Source organism: Centroberyx affinis, unplaced genomic scaffold (genome assembly GCF_046629955.1).
Source record: "Centroberyx affinis isolate AG114_WGS23_722 - 3 ecotype Tasmania unplaced genomic scaffold, CSIRO-AGI_Caff_v1 ptg000483l_1, whole genome shotgun sequence".
NCBI lineage: Eukaryota > Metazoa > Chordata > Actinopteri > Beryciformes > Berycidae > Centroberyx > Centroberyx affinis.
The window spans coordinates 175,970-193,225 of NW_027279140.1; the positions used below are offsets into that span (position 1 = coordinate 175,970).

Consider the following 17,256-nt stretch of genomic DNA (forward strand, 5'->3'; position numbering starts at 1 on the left):
TTTACCAGTCAAATGACTTCCATACTTTCTTAGAAATTCTGTTAGTCAATAGTCATTTAAAATAATTGTTACAAAAAAAGATTTTAACCCATCTATCACACAATGCTTTACTAAGTGGAAAGACTTTGTTCCAAAGTAATAACGTTCTGTCTGTAAATAATAAAACCAGCCCAATCGACATGATTGCACACCTGACATCTGAATTACAAGAGCCATGCAACCAGAGGCGGAATAGAGCAGCATCACTCATTTAGATCAGATTAGATTGATGATTCCCGTGGGCAGAGACGGGAATCGAGTCACATGACTTGGACTGGCGTCAGACTCAAGTCACAATTTATTGCTTGATACTTGACTTGATGCATGAAGAGAATAGGCCTACTTGAGACTTGCCTTGGATGACTTGAAACGGTTTCTTAAGTCTTGACAAAAGAGCTCTGTGTTTGTGTAAATGACTTAGATTGAAAGTTATGAGATTTGATCCACTAGACGACTTAATCTAAATTCTCTTTTCTGAATTTGTATGGAATGATGGAATTTATTGAAGTTGATAATAGAAATCAAACTCATGAAGCACTTACCATGTTTTTATCCAATTAAAACCATATTGCATTGAAAAGTCCTAGATTTTGTTTTCTTTGAGATATTGAATTGATACTACACGGGTAACCACGACCTCCACTAAATAATTTTACCGTCCAGATGACTGACAAATGTTAATACTAATGCTTACAATATTAATTCTAAAAGCAAGTTGCCTACTCTCGAGTTTCCTCGGCCGTGTCAGTTGCATAGTACAACTACTACAACGCGACGTTGAATTTTGTGGAAGCGTCTCTGCCGGGAATCGAACTCTCGTCTCCCGCTTGAGAGTCTGCAGTCCAGCTACCTGCGCGCCATGTGACCCATTAAGTGGTGAACAGCCCAACAGATGACGGACCGACCGACCGACCGACACTAGGCTCGTTTGAGATGAGCAAGTCCTGCGCAGTTTTGACCAGCGACTTGCTTGGTCCGTTGCATGATGGTTAGAAAAGTTGTCCGACTTGCTCCGCCGACCTGACTGCGCAAGCCACGGCAATCTCGCGGGACCGAGGCGGCTGCAGTTTTTGGAGCGAGGCGCTGCAGCTGCTCTCCACCATGGATGCTCTCCACCGACTGCACAGCTCCGAGGATGATGGGGAAACGCCTCGAGCTGAGCGCTTAATGGTTCATCACAGGTGTATCACACACCCACGGTGAAATGAAGAGACTTAAGTTTTTATATCTATTCCAAGATGTCACTCCATGAGCAGTCCATTTACCATTTTATTAGAACGATAAAGACATGTAATGCCTACATTAAAATAAAAATAAGTAACGTGAAGGTCTGGGTTGTTTGAGCAGTGTGTGCGGGTGGCAGTAATGCACCTTTTAAGTTGTTTATCAATCGCCGTTAAGCAAAACTGAAGAAGAAGAAAAGGAACAACCAGCAGCGAGTGTGCTGTCGGGAGTGTTCGGCTTGATGACTCCTCGCCTGACTGCACTCGGCTACTCTCGTCTATTTTCCAGACAAGCAGGTAGTCAACTCAAACGAGCCTAATACCATCCACAGAGCCCCTGTTGTCGCAGGGCTAAAACACATCCATGCTCTAAAATGCGTCTCTGAAAGCACTCCTGACCACGTGGTGTGTTACGAATGGTCAGCTGACAGAGCCGGAGGAGGAAGAGGAAGAAAGATGGAAGGGAACAGAGACGAAGCAGAAAAATGTATAAATATAGCATCCAAAGCCCTCGAAGCTGGAGATAAAGAGAAGGCGGTGAAGTTTCTCAATAAAGCCGAGAAGCTCTATCCAACTGACAGAGCCAAAGGTAACGATATTTTTTAGTTGACTTGGCTGTCCAACCAGTCAGGGCTAGCTTGAGACTGGCGAAGAATAGCCCCGTACTGTAAATTACCAGTTGCTAGCAAGTAGCTAATGTTAAATAGTTAACGGTTGTCGCGGTTTAACACAACCTAGCTGTCAACTGTATATAGCTTGCATACATAACAGCAACACGTAACATTAACACATGCTGGTACGTTGGTATATAATTAACCATAACATAAAGTAAATAGTAGCGTTTATAACAACACAATCATGTTCAAATAATAGGCCTACGTTAGCTAGCCAGTGTTAGCTACGGGCTCTGGCGCAGAGGACCTGTGAATCGTGGTTATAATGGGAAGCGAATCAATGTTAGCCTGTAATGCTAACTGCTAGCTATCTGGGAAGCTGTGTAGCGCTCATGTCATCAAGGGAGCCAGCTAACGTTATCTATGCAACTAACTATATCGTTTTATATCCAGCCCACTCTCACTGGGCCACCGTCAAGCCATCAGTCAGTATCTCTATCTATCTATCTGTAACGTCAAACCTAATGTTAGCCGAAGGCCCAGGTCCTAACGAGTATTTAACTAAGATATACATTCAGTCTTGAGGAAATACAACGTTGGCGTTCATTTCGCCTATTGTGTAGTTTGGCTGCATAAGGCCGGGGATTTGTAGGGAACGGGTGAGTAGGGATTTCAGCCAGGGCAGAGGAGGTAAGTGGAGCATGGGAAGGGATGTAAGGCGAGGTAAACAGGCTTGCCAGGCCACAGCCCACCGACAATCCCTTAATTGAATGATTGACCTAGAGCCTACAGGTTGAAGTGTAGCATTAGTAGGCTAATCCAGGGCCCACTACTGTTTGCGAGAAGAGCGTAGACGGGTGTAGTCAGGATAGGATTGACTGGGACTGTTACTTTCAGATGGTTTATAATGTTTTGAATTTTAGTGCATAAAGGGCTTTGCAATAATATTTTTCTCGTAATGGATTAGTGGTAAAGACAAACATGTGCACTGTACCGATGACCGGTTGTAGCTACTCAGTTGTAAATTTGTAACTCCTTACCTCCTCTGGAATGTAAATGCCTTGAAACATCATGTACTGAAAAGTTCAGCCAGGTCTTTGGATAGATCACTAATAGATCACTTATGCTATCAGACACATTGACAGTGATTCCAGTAGGTTATCAAAGCATGGCTGGAGCTTGACAAGTAAACATGGGGTTAGCTAGTGACAAGAGAGGAAAAGACAAATTGTTGTAACAGAAATTTGTTAGCCATATCAGTATTAATAAAAGCACATAACGTTTAATAGAAGTTCCCCCTTCAGACCCTTAGGAGGTAACACTTGTAGGGTGTAAATCCATTAGGACCTTCTTGTGTATTCCTGTTTATACCTCATTTTATATAACCTAATGGACTAACTGTCAGTGTGTCTGATGACCTGTGAGCAGCTTGAGAAAATGAGATGGTCTCCTATTGTTTAGAGTGTCACACCTGTGGAAGGTCAAAAGACTGTAACATTGTACAGTACATCTCCTTATTAAATGCTTAATTGCAAGTAAGTAGATATTGTTTTCCCACATATTGTAGACTACCCGGTCTTCTCCTGCAGTATGCCCTTGACATCAGCAATACTCACGTGTGGAAAGGACATACTGTCTTAATGTTGTGCACCGTGCTTTTAGTTGCATGTATCAACAAGCACATTCCAACAGTAGAAAAAAAATCGTAACACACAGTATACTGCTTTGGTAGACCAGAACATGAGGTTTAGATAAATAATCTCTACTATTGTATTGAAAAGGTCATTGTTCTTATCTGTCAATGCTCTGCAGGTATAGTAAAACTATGTGCTATTTCATTGTATGCTTTTGTGTCTACATGACATGGAACAGTGCTAGACATAACCAAAAGCAGGTCAGTGGGCAGTCCATTCACTTTTTAGTAGTTTTGTACTTTAGTAGACAATGACAAAGAAGTTAAGGAGACACAGTAAGGTAGACAAGGGGGAGAAAGCACTTCCTGGGTTCATTTCTAGGCCAGTGAGGACACATATGTGATTCCAGAGGCGGGGAACTTGATCACGACTATCTCCAGGTACCCAGTATGTGTTTTTACGGCCAGTTAAATCCACTGTGGGATTTGCAGATGCAAAACAATCACGCATATAAGATTCCACCATAACTTACAAAACTTGGATCAAAACAAACTCAAGATCCATCTTGTCACTGTTCTTAAAAATGGAAATGTAACCTAGAACTGCAAAGTACATTTTGAATCAGTCTCCCACATTTTTAGAGATAATTTTTATCCTCAGTCCAGTGACTTTAATTTATTTATTTATTAATTATTTTTAACAAAATGTTACTCCCAGGTCTTGCTTAGAGGTAGGCTATATAATTGGGTAGCCCATAGAAGACCTGAAAGCAGTACAAAACTCTTCCTCTGTAAAACAACAGGGGTCCAAGTATCAAATTCAGGATTGGCAGATTTGATTCTATACTGGGGGAAAAAATAAAACCTGCAGTGTATTTTTACTTGCGCAGTCATTCAGGTGAATTTGTTACTGGTATCCTTTTTAAGAATCCCTGGCTCCAGTATCATCATTGGATGAGGCCTAAAATGAACCACTACTGTAGACTTGGCCTACACAGAAACACAGCTGTCTCACTCTTTGATAATAACTGAATTTCCGCAGCAGCTGGGTGTTATGTCTAAGAATCAGGTAGATCATTTGCAGAGCATTACTTGCTCTTAACATTTTCCCCTCTTGATATTGTATAAGGCTACCACTACTTTCAAACATGCAACCCATTGCAAAGTTAAGTTGGAAAATGGTGGCAGACGTACAACTGACAGCTGAGTAAATAACAAGAAAATATGGGGAAAAAACTGAGACCTTTGAGGCGTCCTGGTGGCATGTAACCACAACATCCTGGGTTTGAATCCGACCTAGGACTGTTTTTTGAATGTTATTTTCCCCTCTCTATCCATCTTTCCTGTTTCTGTTGACTAGCCAATAACACAGCAAAAAATTATCTCAAAAAGCGGGAGACCTTTAATCCTCAGGTACTGTAGTTCAGGAGCTACTGTGGTCTACATTAGTACTCAGTGCATTATTGATTGGCCACACTGAGTCGCAAGAGCCTGCAGAAATGGGCAACTAATGTGGATTACAAGAAGGAAACAATTGCCATCAATATTGTTCAAAGGGGGGGGGGGGTCTATATGGTAATGAGAAATTGGTCAATGCAAGTTAAGTTACATTAGGCAAGATTTTCTTGTAAAAGACCTGTAGATTTGGCCTGTTTGTCCAAATGAAATTCGATTGTCAGGTATGGACACCTCTCTGCCCATAGGAAGTGACAAATTTACACTTAAGAGCAAAATACTGTCTCTTACACAGCAGTCAGTGAGTGGTCCAGAAAAAGTCACCAAGAGTCACCAATGTTCAATCTTTTGCCTCTCTTGTCCCTCTGGTATCCTTTGGTATCCTATAATGCGATCACAGACCAGCCAGGTTGGTAAACATGAGCATGCTGTGTGTAGTTTACTGACATCGCATCTCATGATTTCTGGGTATTGAAGGTCAAATTTTTCAAACGGTTACCTCTCGCTGCTATCTGGAACCACCAACATTCAAAGTTGCCTAGTGCAGCCATAATCTTAAAGGCATGGGGAAGTTCACATTGTGGTCTAGCGGTTAGAGATGCAGACAGGAAGGGGACTGGGTTGAATCGCTGGGCCCTGGACAAAATGCCCTTAACACCCAACTCTTCCAGTAGAGCTGCTCAGTGGCCAACAGCAGAAAACTGTTTGTTCTGGGCAGCTCCTAGGTGTTAATATATGTAACTTTATGAATATGAAGCAGGGCTTTGCTGGAAAAGAGCATGTATGCTGAGTCAGCCTTCTTTGCATAAATAAAGGCTTGAAAGAAATTAGTCTCTATAAAAAGATCCCCCACCAAAGTGGCTGGCAAAGGGCACTTGCCATTGTAAATTTGTACCTCTATTTGGCAGGAGACAGGTGTTATCTTCCCACCCTGGTCAAGACACCAATGTATATTCTGTGTGTAGTTCAAGGTAGTATTAAGTTGAGTACCCAGTGGCAGGTTATTAGTCGGCTTGCATATTGCACTCATGTTAACAATGGAGTGTTTAAACTCTTGTTTATCGATACAGCTCACACTGCAGCCATTCCTACGTTCACTTTGGAGGTCCATTACGGTCTGGACACTTGCAAGACACAAAAGTAATGATTTGTCATTGCGTCTTCCATTTGTCTTATAACAAGGCACATTGAAAACTTGTACACATCAGCCTAGTCTTGAACATTCCTCATCATGCCACATTGATTCTCTTTTCCTCCCTCTTCCAGTCTTGTTGGATGCGTTGACAAAGAATGGGAGCTCAGCGGGGAATGGTGCATATTGCAGGAGACCAACAGACAGCTCAGAAAGGACCGGTGCCCAGCCAGAAAGGGAAGGTCAAGACTCGGGAGGAGGGGAGTCTAAGGGCTTCAACAAAGAGCAGGTTGAAGGTGTGCAGAGGTGAGAATTGCAGTCCCTCCTTCCATGCTCTTGTTTTTCTTCACTTCTGTCTGATATTTGTACATTAGAAGGTCTTTCACTCTATTGGCCTCCCCCTTCCCCGTCTGGCAGTTGGTACTGTCCCCTGTCCCACTTCAGCTGGTCATTCTGGTGCTCTCCAACAATGGAGATTAGGGCCAGTTTCAAGCCCCAGTTTAGCTGGTGAGTTTCATGCTACCTCAGTGCATTTCAAAGAAATTGTGTGGACACATATTTTGCCAAACTACATGAAAGCCTTCCCTGTTGTGCCTGTGCAAATGAATTACATGATGAGTTTCGCCATTAAACCTTCTTGAAGTCATGTAGGATATTAGCATCTAGGTTTTTGTCTGGTGTCACAACCATAAATACACAATGAGCCTACTGTTTTTCAGTCAAACAGTCATTCACTTTTTGATTCCATGATTCTAACTTCACTTGTTATCCCTAAATCTGCTTCAGTCTTTGACCTAAAGATCCTATTTCTGCCTTTGTACTGATAGCCTTGTCTTCACTGCTCCCCTCAATTTTTCCAATGGATTACTATGGAACAAAGACCCATGCCCGGGTGGCCAACATGGCCTGGGACATGGGGTTTTCAGATTTCCGGTTTTCAGACTCTGCCTGGTGCCTTATCAGAGTCACTGACAAACTCATACAAGCAACTCAGTCAGACTTTAGTAGCCACTTGAAACAACTGAATTTCCTGTGATAGCGGAACTGTTTCTGTCGTTCATGTTTAGGCCTTTCATCTGTGGCTCAATGAGGACACTGCAGTCTCTGCAGTGTTCTGCACACACTGCTATCGCTATGGGAACCTCTCAGGCTAGGCTTCTTGCTCATGAGGGGAGGGAGAGAGAGACAGACATGGGGTGTGTGAATTGGAAAGGAGAGATAAATAATACAACCTACAACATATGCCTAAAGATAGAAAGTCAGTCAGATGGTGCTTGTTACCTATACCCCTCCATCAGAAGTTTCTTTATCGTAGAAAAGGTAGGAAACCGCAGGTGGGGTATAGAGTTCATCCTTAAGAAAAGACTGCTGCTGCACTTCATGCAACCCACACAGTGTATTGCAGTTGAACTAAGGGAGTTAGTTTGCCCCCTGGTGGTTTAGATACCAAATCCTTTGGGGAAGCTCCAGTGGGTTAAAAATATGTAGCAACATGTCTTAATAAAGATCAAGATTACTTGTATACTGTGTTCTCTTAGTAACAAGTCTCACACTGAAAAAGTGTCCCATGTGACCTCATCAGAAACTCTTATGCCTGCCATAATTCCCTGACAGTCTTAACGTTACAGGTCATTCAAATTAAGCCCACTTTTCCCTGACGTTGCACAAGCAGTGGTGGTCTTGTGAAACGCTTGGAACCGGGGCTATAGAAACACACCTAGTCCCACATATAGTAACATTTAATTCAATACAGCCACACATAAACATTTAATCTGCGTCAATTCAATGCAACATTCCTAGTTACCTTTTGTTTATCTTTCATGCTACTCATTTAATATTAGAATATACTGACTCCTGTACTGCCGGACAGGAGACAAGTGTGCAAAACTGGCAATGCAAGTTTTTGACTAGTTGTAGTTGTAGGTTATGCCCCGACATGGCTAATTACTTTTCCTAATACTTAGTTTCAACCATGTGAATATATAAACTTGCATCTAACATCATGTGTAACAACTGTTTGTTTTTTCTCTCTCTGTGTGTCTTTTGCTGCTGTTTTTCTTTCTGTACACCACTGTTGTTTTTGACTTGTCTTGTGAAGGGAAAATTGGTGCACAAAAAAAACAAAAAAGTAACAGCTGTTGCTTCGGGCGGGTAAACATAAGGGATGGAAAGCCATCAGCATAAGTGGTGACCAGGAGCTAGCCAGTGCAGGATGAAAGGCTGGGTATTAGGCTGGAAAATTGTTTCATTTAGTCAATTTTGCATGAACCATGCAGACAGCTTAAATTTCACTCAAAGCTGTTTTGCAAAGGCCAGAACTGCCAACATTGTCATTTTCAATGACCGTATTTAAATCCACCTGTTCTGGGGGTTCAAAAGGTGGCAGCCAAAGGGCATGCAGCACAATGGGCAAATTCCAGGAAGAAGGCCGCAGTTTTGATATAGAGAGTTTGTGACCTGCCTTTCTGCCGCTCCCTGGCCAGAGTGGGAGAGCCCATGAAAGAGAACTGCTAACTTGTGGATAGTTACAAAATAGACCTATTACACATGAGCACAATATTTATCACAATATTTTTTTCAGAATAAAGCGGTGTAAGGACTACTATGAAGTGCTGGGTATCAGTAAAGAAGCCAATGAGGATGAACTGAAGAAAGCCTACAGGAAACTAGCGCTCAAGTTCCATCCGGACAAAAACCATGCGCCTGGAGCAACAGAGGCCTTTAAAAGTAAATATGCTCATTTACAATATGTAACTGACCTGTTGCGAAGCAATGCTAAATGTGATATTGATGTAGAATATGTGAACTCATTTACTTTGTGTGACTTGACATGTAGATCTAACCCCTGACTCACAGATGTTGATGCCATAAAAAGAAGCCTACATTGTTGATGTGCCTGCTATTGTGAACTTTAATCAGGGCTCCCACACTGCTGGAAAAGTCTTGTATTTGTGAAGTAATTTTTTTTTCTTGAATACTGTCAAATGTCACAAAAGACTGGATCCGAAACACTCTACGTCACTGTTGGAGGAAAATAGTGTTGGTTGCTGACTGGTTTTTATTGACATAGTAAAAATAATGTTATAATCCTTGATTTTAAAGTGAAAAACAAACTAATGCTTAAAGTTATTGTAGTGGTTGACAGATTTTCTTTTAAATTCAGTGTCATTCAAATTTAGTCATGGAAATTTGAAAAGGGGTCATGGAGAAGTCATGGAAAGGTTTTGGAATTTCATCATTGAAAAGGTGTGGGAACCCTGTTTAATGGTTGTTTGAATTCGTTTTTACCATTTCACAGGAATTACCACTGATTATGTTATTAAGACACAGCTGCACAGTATCACTCAGTTTAGTATATATTTTTATTTTATTCAGACAAATGGAAACCAGAGATGGAGGCAGTAATGCTGGGGTCACACTAGAAAGATCTAGCGGGTTTCAAAACGTGGTCAGCAGAAGAACACGTGTGGCTCCAGAGTCAAGGAACCTAAGCACCTGACTATCTGGGCATGGCATTTTAACATTTGAGTTTGGAATGATTTACCTCCATTACCCTTTTTCTACCTATCTTGGACACCTCATCTCTGTCTTCCTCCAGAGATTGGCAACGCGTATGCAGTGCTGAGCAACCCAGACAAAAGAAGGCAGTATGACCTGACGGGAGGGGAGGAGCCTAGTAGCCCGGGCCACGCACATGGAGGAGGGTTTGACTTCCATAGGGGCTTTGAGGCTGACATCACTCCTGAGGACCTCTTCAACATGTTCTTTGGAGGCGGCTTCCCCTCGTGTAAGCAAGCACTTTATTTATCTGGTTACATCACTCATTGTTTTTCAGTTGAATCAGATTTTTGTTGCAGCTCTGAGCATTTTAATCATTCATGTGATGTCTCAAATACTATCAATTTATTAGTCATTTATCTTGTCTTTTAATTTTGGAACAGTATTTATTAGCCTGCCCTTTTTCTACAATTTAGCCTACATATGAACGGTAAAAGTGAGAAATATGACCATGCCACCTGGCTTGGGTTTATTTGGTGAATCCTGAGATCCTCAGATAATGACTTAATGACTTCAGCACATTGACTTTTCAGGGATATGAAATCATAACCTCGGTCATTAACATTAAATTCAGAATGAAATATACTTGTTTTGTTTTACGGGAGGTACAAGATTTAATGGAATAAACAGTCATTTAGTACAACTGGAAAGCTAAAGCTCTCAGCTTTCATGAGCTTAAATATGAACTCAGTCATCAAAGGCACTTCAAAGTGACTCTCCTCAGGGTTTAATTTGTGACAAAAAGGACCTGGTACCTCTTAGTTGTGTTCTGGTACTTTTCCACATGTCTAGGCAATGAAAATGATAAAGGTTAGCCTAATGAAAGGAGGATGACAGATCTTTTGTTTTCCCTTTCCCCTAAATTTCACACCAGGCCTGCGTATTTTCTACATACTGTAGAGCAAGGTGGACTCATAGTCTGGTCTTGAATACTGATCTTGAAATTAGCTGTGAAATTATTTGATTTGCCAATCACATCATGGCTGTGATCAATGGCTGTCTCATACACATGACTGAGCAATGTAATGAACATTTAAAGTCAATGGAGTTCATGGTTAATGGCTGAAAAGTGCAGAATATTAAACAGCATGTACACAGAGACAACCGGTAAAACTCCTTTACATTGAAAATCTTGACCTGTATGCTCCTCAATGGGGTTGTATATTGCTTGATATAATTTTGGCATAAGTGCACACATCCTATAACTTTGTGTCTGACCTCATCACTGACATTATATTCCTATCCACAGCGAGTGCGCACGCCTTCACCAACGGCAGAGCGCGCTATAGCCAGCAGACAGATCAAAGACAAGAGAGGGCAGAAGAGAGGGGAGATGTACGTAGATGGGTTTGGATTTTGTACAAGTATCTCTTTTAAAGAAAAAATGTGTTTTTATTTGAGTCATTATAATCAAAATACAATCTGAGTAGATGTAAAAATACAGCAGCTACTTGTCTTGAGTATACAGTATATTAGGTGCATGTTGTTTAAACCGACGTACTCAATGTGCTTTGTTTGTTTCTAGGGTGGTTTCTCAATGTTTATCCAGCTGATGCCCATCGTGGTCCTGATTCTAGTGTCTATCCTGAGCCAGCTGATGGTGTCCACTCCCCCCTACAGCCTCTACTCTAGACCGTGCGTGTATTTATATGTATACACACACACACACACACACACACACACACACACACACACACACACAATCACCGTTTGTCCCCAGGGCAGGAAACTAACTTGCCATAGTGGTTGGAAAATTTACTCCACTTCCTGCCTTGTTTACAGTTTTATCAAATGTTGGCAGAAACGGGACATCCTGCTGGCTCAATAATCCACATGCCAGGCACTACGGTGCTTATGGTGTTCTTATGCCATCTATCTATACTCTTTTCCACATCTATATTCATTGTACTATCTGAAAAAATTAAACATATTGAAGGAGGTTGGACTTTCCATGGTCCTTTTTTTTAAAAAACTGGAAAATAGAGGCATCAGTATCTTCACGTCTTGTATCTCCTCCATCCCTCCCAGGTCCACGGGTCAGACCGTGAAACGCCAGACAGAAAACCTGCACGTTGACTACTATGTCACCAGAGATTTCAAATTGGAGTATAAGGGCTCAGCGCTGCAGAAGATTGAGAAGAATGTGGAGGAAGACTACGTGTCTAATGTCAGAAATAACTGCTGGAAAGAGAGACAGACAAGTGAGTAGCCGTGTTCAAAAACCATCCTCACAGAATTTGCTCACTGAATTCAGTAGCATCTACATTCACTCAACTATTAATTTATACAGAACTGATTTCTTCAGCATGCTAAATTCAGTCTGTACTGAAATGCAAACTCCAGTGCATGTCTAGTGTTACATGGTTGTTATATTTTTTTTTATGGTTATTTCTATCATCAAGCCGTTTTCAAATTGATTATACTGAAAAAACTTCTTGCAGACACGTCCCATTTTTGCGGCTATTTCATACTTTAAAATGTGAATTCGTTTAGCTTGCCAAGATGTGTGTTCGTTGATTTGTGAAAGAGCAAGGTGGACAAATGAATCCTCTTTAGTGATATGTGCTACCCACTATCCTGTCTAAAACACTGTGTTTGATTGGATCTTTGTTGTTTTATTGCTCACACTTGCCTCTCTGCCTGTCTCACCCAGAAACAGACCTGCTGTATGCTGCCAAGGTGTACAGGGACGACCGTATGCGTAAGAAGGCAGAACTCATGACCATGGATAACTGCAGGGAGCTGGACAGACTAAATGACCTATTCAGAGGCGGATGAGCTGGACGCTTTTAGATCATATAAATATATATGAATAGATATATGTATGTACATGTTTTTTTAAGGAAAAATCTTCGAGCTAGGAGCAAAAAATGACTAAAATACTTTAGCCTTACTGTGGAAGTTTTAAGTTATCCCTCTCCCCACATCCCCCTGCTTCCCTCTCCCTCCTCACTCCAGCCTCGCCCCAGGAATCGCCTTGTTGCATCTCAATGAACCAATCTACCTATACTGTAGAAAGCCCCACCCCTCTTCTTTTTTACTCTGCTTTTCTTGTGCTCTCCTGGAAACGAGAAGGAAAAGGACACTTGATTGTAAAGCGATATGCTCTAATCGCTTCAAGTAGGGAGACACCAAGAGGCATTCTGCACAAGCAAGTCACAATCTTTAGATTAACTAACAGCATCAGCATCACCTGCTTGACATAAAAATATGATGGAGACTTTGTAGGTTCATCTGGAGATGCTGTCCTCCACCCAGATCCATAGCAGTTCTTAGAGAGAATACAGAAAAACCCTGCCGAATGCTTCTTAGCTACCTGCTCACCTCCAAGTGTGGATGGAGTTCCATGGACCATGAACAGTTACCTGTGGTTTTGCTACTAGAGAACACTTTATGTTGTCCACTCCAAAATGTGAAGTTGTTGGGACTTATATCATGGAAGGACATCGAAACTGTTATTATTCATGAATTGTTGTACATTTTCATTTTTGAATGTTTGAAGTTTATGGCGTTATTTAAGTAACTAGGAAAAACAAAGTTTTTTCTTTAATGCTCGACTAATCATTTGAATAAAGTAAAAGTTATTACCATAGACTGAATGAATGTGTCTCACTGAATCAGATATTAATTCACCTCCCTAGATCTACCTGTTTTTTTTTATTGTAGCTACTGCCTGCTTGATTCAGATTTGACTCCTATGTCTAGTCAAGTAGTTGCAGCATTGTATTAAATAAAGCTCAACTGGGCCAATACATTTATATGAAAAAAAAATGGAATTGGGATAGTATGAGCGCTATCAACTGATGAGAAAATCTGTGTTAGGTTATCCAGATGAGCTGTGGGACAATGTGTTGAACAATTAGATGAGTCTTATGCTACTCAAACCTTCCAGAGGATCAAAGTTATAACCATTTCACTGTTTAAATGCCTTCTATATGTGTTTTTATAAAGGCGTTAAAACTGATCAGCATGTCACAAAACATACGCAACAGGCAGGACCACGTCTACTTTTTATTGACATCATCTTCATTGGCCAATCACTGGTCACGTGACTACACTAAACCCGGAAAAGAAATTCAGCTGCGGTAGGTTGGTCTCTCTGGAAGTGAATTGATTATAGAAGAAAAGGAAACTGAAATTTGAAACGGTATCAAGCCGACTCTTTGAGGAATAAGTCAAGCTAAGCTATTCAACTTGACCTACGTGCCATGAAACGCTGATTTCTGGCTCTTGCGTCAAGTGGACTATGCACTACCACAGCTACATTTCTGTTTTTCTCTTTGGTTTGTACTTCTGTGGATGTATCCCTCATGTGTCTTGCTGCAGAAAAGAGCCAGAAACTCCAGACTGGCGAATGACTTTGAAAACCATTCGTAACGGAATACACAAGATTGACACATACCTAAATGCTGCATTGGACTTGATTGGCGGCGATGATGGGCTGTGTCATTATAAATGCAGTGATGGTAAGCGCGCTTTCTTACACAGACGAATCGTGACACACAGGGGAGTATCGATGAGTTTGAGTATAGTTTTTGTGAACAAGAAAACTCTTCCAAAGCTAGAAGCCAGAACTTTAGCCTGGCTAAGTATACTGGGACTCTGCCTTTGTGGACTTACTCAATGTGGTGTTTATAAAAGTTTTGAGCCATTAGACACACTCGTATCTCCAGGGGAGTGGCAGAGTAAACCATTAATCAGATACACTGGTTTTATTCTACTGTTGGTTACTCAGAAAGCAAGATAACTGAGGGTAGGAGGATTCACAGAACATATTTACCTTTGCTCCTTTCTCGTAGGTTATAAGCCAGCGCCTCGCCCTGGTTACAAGCCTCCCCCACCCAATGGATGTGGATCTCCGCTGTTTGGATTTCAGGTAGCTAGTCCGTGAACGTTTACGGAGTTAAGAGTTTTGTCTCTGCCAACCAAAGCAGGGCACCATTTGATTCACGACGTACACAGCAAACCAAAAACGCACAACTCCTGTACAATATTATCTGTCTTCAGTTTGACATAGGTATCCCATCCATGACCAAGTGCTGTAACCAACATGACCGTTGCTATGACACCTGCGGTCGCGAGAAGCGCGACTGCGACGACCAGTTTCAAGACTGCCTCGAGACCATCTGCAGGAATGTGCAAAGGACTCTGGGATTGGCACATAGTGTCCAAGGTAAGAGGCTGAGGCACAGTGTGGGATGAGATGGGGATTCATCCTCTGCCGGCCCCAGGTGACAGTCTGCTGATGCTGATAGTAGACTGTTACGGAAGAGAGCATTGCTTTGCAATGCATATACAGCTATGCTAATTATCAGGGGAGCTGCACAAAATGTTGCTGAGTGCATGCTTTGAAAATAGAATATCTTGTGTTTGCATTACACATTTAGCAATTAAACTGAGTCTCTTATCCAGAGCGACTTACAATGAAGGCAGCAGTAGAATGAATATACATTCCTAGATCACCAAAATAACAAGCAAATAATAGTAAGGAGTGCAGGGGTCAGGGCCTTATGTTTGGATGACCATTAGAATATGTGCTTACAAAAGAGATGCGAGCTAAGGAGAGAGATGGATGGGATTTTTTTAGAGCAATTAAGAGTGAGTAGAAGCAAGGGGATATGATTTGGTGGGGAGAAGGTGACGGTACTTTTGAAAAGATGGCAGAAGATGGGGAGTGGTGGGTTGGTCTGTTCCACTCGCTCAGAGCCAGTAGGGAGAAGAGTCGAGACAGGATGAAGCAATGGTTAGGCCAGGAAAGGAAAGGAGTTTGAATTCAACTGCCACTGGAGGGAGTATAGGAGGCGAGTGAAATGGGACAATTTGGGGGCTGAGGACTGCAGCGTTCTGGAGGAGTTGGAGGGGTTGAAGTGTGTGTTTCAGCTGGCGGGCTAGAAAGGAGTTGGATTAGTCTAGACTAGAGATGACTAAAGCTTGAACATGGAGTTGGGCTGAGTCCCTGGTGAGGAAGGGTGTAATTTGACAAAAATCATAGCGTACAAACCTGCAGCATCCTGTTCTGGCTGCTGTGTTCATTTTATTACAACAGTCACAGTGGTAATGAGTTGTAACAGGTGACCAACAATGAAAAAAGCAAATTGGAGATATAGAGAACCATGAAAGCTATAGGGAATTAGCATAAAGAAATAGGCCACAGTATTCAATGGAAAATAGCTCTCGTTTGTGATGTCTATTATCAATCAGTATCCCCACACCAAAAACAGTAATTTCAAAACTGATTAAAGAGATTCTGATCATTCACACTGAGATTTCGATTGTATAATCCCATCCTCCCTTTAATCAAACTGAAATGTTGTTTCTCAAGGCAGAGATTAAGGTTGACTTTAATTTTGTTTTGAAGTTCTTTTGCATTGTATACTTGTGCAGCTAAGTGAGTTACCTCATGTCTTTTGGCCTAACAACATGCTGTAACATTATTTGTCCAACAGATGGCAATATAGAGGTGTATTTAAAAACTGCAGACCTGTATACTGTATATTATATATGTATTTAAAATACTTAAATTACTTTTTTAGAATATGCAAGACCAAATGAAATGGAGATTCCAATATTTCGATTTCCATACGTTTTGAGATGCAGCCCTATTTTTACTGTTCCTATGGACATGTGTCACATGACTTGCTTGATGCATGTGCCAGTGACTAGATGAGTCAAAATTTGTTGTACTCAAAAGCAACTAAAAAGAAACCAAAAGAGAGTAAACAGTGACTTGCTAACTATAAAATCCAAGGAAAAGTAGTTTAACAATATACTTAAAAACAACTACAATGAAACAACCAGTAACACACCAGTAACTTGTAATTTATTTGGATACATGTAATGGTCATGTATTTGTATTTTGTATCTAGACACACATTACTGTATTTTTGCCCGTCTCGCTGTGTGTTTGCTCATGTTCTCCCTCTGTCTCGGCAGCTTGTGAGTCAGCGGTGACTCTGCTGTTCGACGCTGTGATGCACTTGGGGTGTAAGCCCTACCTGGACAGCCAGCGGGAGTCCTGTATGTGTCAGTATGAAGACAAGAGGGAGCTGTGAATGAACTACATGGAAGACACTGCACATCAAACTGACAAAATGGCACTAACCACAGACTTTCTTAGATCAGATTTTCTCAGGGACAGAGCTTTGGTAGCCTACACTGGTGTGTTGTTGCTTGCCTCCCTTTAATGAGGTTTGTAAAGGCACAGAGACACGTCTGCTAAGTGAATGTGGGATTACCTTAGTTTTTAGAGTGGAGAGTTAATAGCTCTCCTATGCAGTAATTATTTATGTTTTGCTGATATTTGTTCCTTATCTGTGTCAGCCCTGTGATGGACTGGCAACCTGTCCATGGTTTTTCCCTTGGTTTTGCCCAATGCATGCTGGGATAGATTCCAGCCCCCGTGACCCTGGAATAAGCGGGCAAGGAAAATGAATTAATAAATATTTGTTTCAACCATTTCTTATGCATTCCTTACTTTTTGTTTGTTAAAATAATGTGTGTGTGTATATATATACATACAAATGTATATATATTTAGAATAATAAACTGTATTTATAGAGCACCGTTCAAAACAAAATGCTTTAACAAGGATAAAAAAAAAAA

General features: G+C 41.3%; 2 protein-coding genes across 2 annotated transcripts; both read left to right on the plus strand.

The window, feature by feature from the left end:
- Positions 1–1,584: 1,584 nt before the first annotated feature.
- On the plus strand, positions 1,585–13,241 carry dnajb14 (DnaJ heat shock protein family (Hsp40) member B14). Its single transcript, XM_071517273.1, has 8 exons — positions 1,585–1,851; positions 6,231–6,402; positions 8,678–8,823; positions 9,695–9,883; positions 10,904–10,989; positions 11,180–11,289; positions 11,683–11,855; positions 12,308–13,241. Exons 1-8 carry the CDS (start codon positions 1,719–1,721, stop codon positions 12,430–12,432), a joined length of 1,134 nt encoding a protein of 377 aa, XP_071373374.1. The 5' UTR covers positions 1,585–1,718; the 3' UTR covers positions 12,433–13,241.
- Positions 13,242–13,730: 489 nt separating this feature from the next.
- On the plus strand, positions 13,731–17,102 carry pla2g12a (phospholipase A2, group XIIA). The gene is made up of 4 exons (XM_071517290.1): positions 13,731–14,120; positions 14,454–14,530; positions 14,662–14,827; positions 16,588–17,102. Exons 1-4 carry the CDS (start codon positions 13,901–13,903, stop codon positions 16,704–16,706), a joined length of 582 nt encoding a protein of 193 aa, XP_071373391.1. The 5' UTR covers positions 13,731–13,900; the 3' UTR covers positions 16,707–17,102.
- The last annotated feature ends 154 nt before the right edge of the window (positions 17,103–17,256 follow it).

Excerpts from the sequence above, each read along its gene's own strand:
- pla2g12a (XM_071517290.1), top strand. The coding sequence starts at position 13,901 with ATGCACTACCACAGCTACATTTCTGTTTTTCTCTTTGGTTTGTACTTC. Across the intron at positions 14,531-14,661 it reads CTCCGCTGTTTGGATTTCAG|TTTGACATAGGTATCCCATC; the intron begins GTAGCTAGTCCG and ends ATCTGTCTTCAG. Across the intron at positions 14,828-16,587 it reads ATTGGCACATAGTGTCCAAG|CTTGTGAGTCAGCGGTGACT; the intron begins GTAAGAGGCTGA and ends CTGTCTCGGCAG.
- dnajb14 (XM_071517273.1), top strand. The coding sequence starts at position 1,719 with ATGGAAGGGAACAGAGACGAAGCAGAAAAATGTATAAATATAGCATCC. Across the intron at positions 6,403-8,677 it reads CAGGTTGAAGGTGTGCAGAG|AATAAAGCGGTGTAAGGACT; the intron begins GTGAGAATTGCA and ends TATTTTTTTCAG. Across the intron at positions 9,884-10,903 it reads TGGAGGCGGCTTCCCCTCGT|CGAGTGCGCACGCCTTCACC; the intron begins GTAAGCAAGCAC and ends TCCTATCCACAG.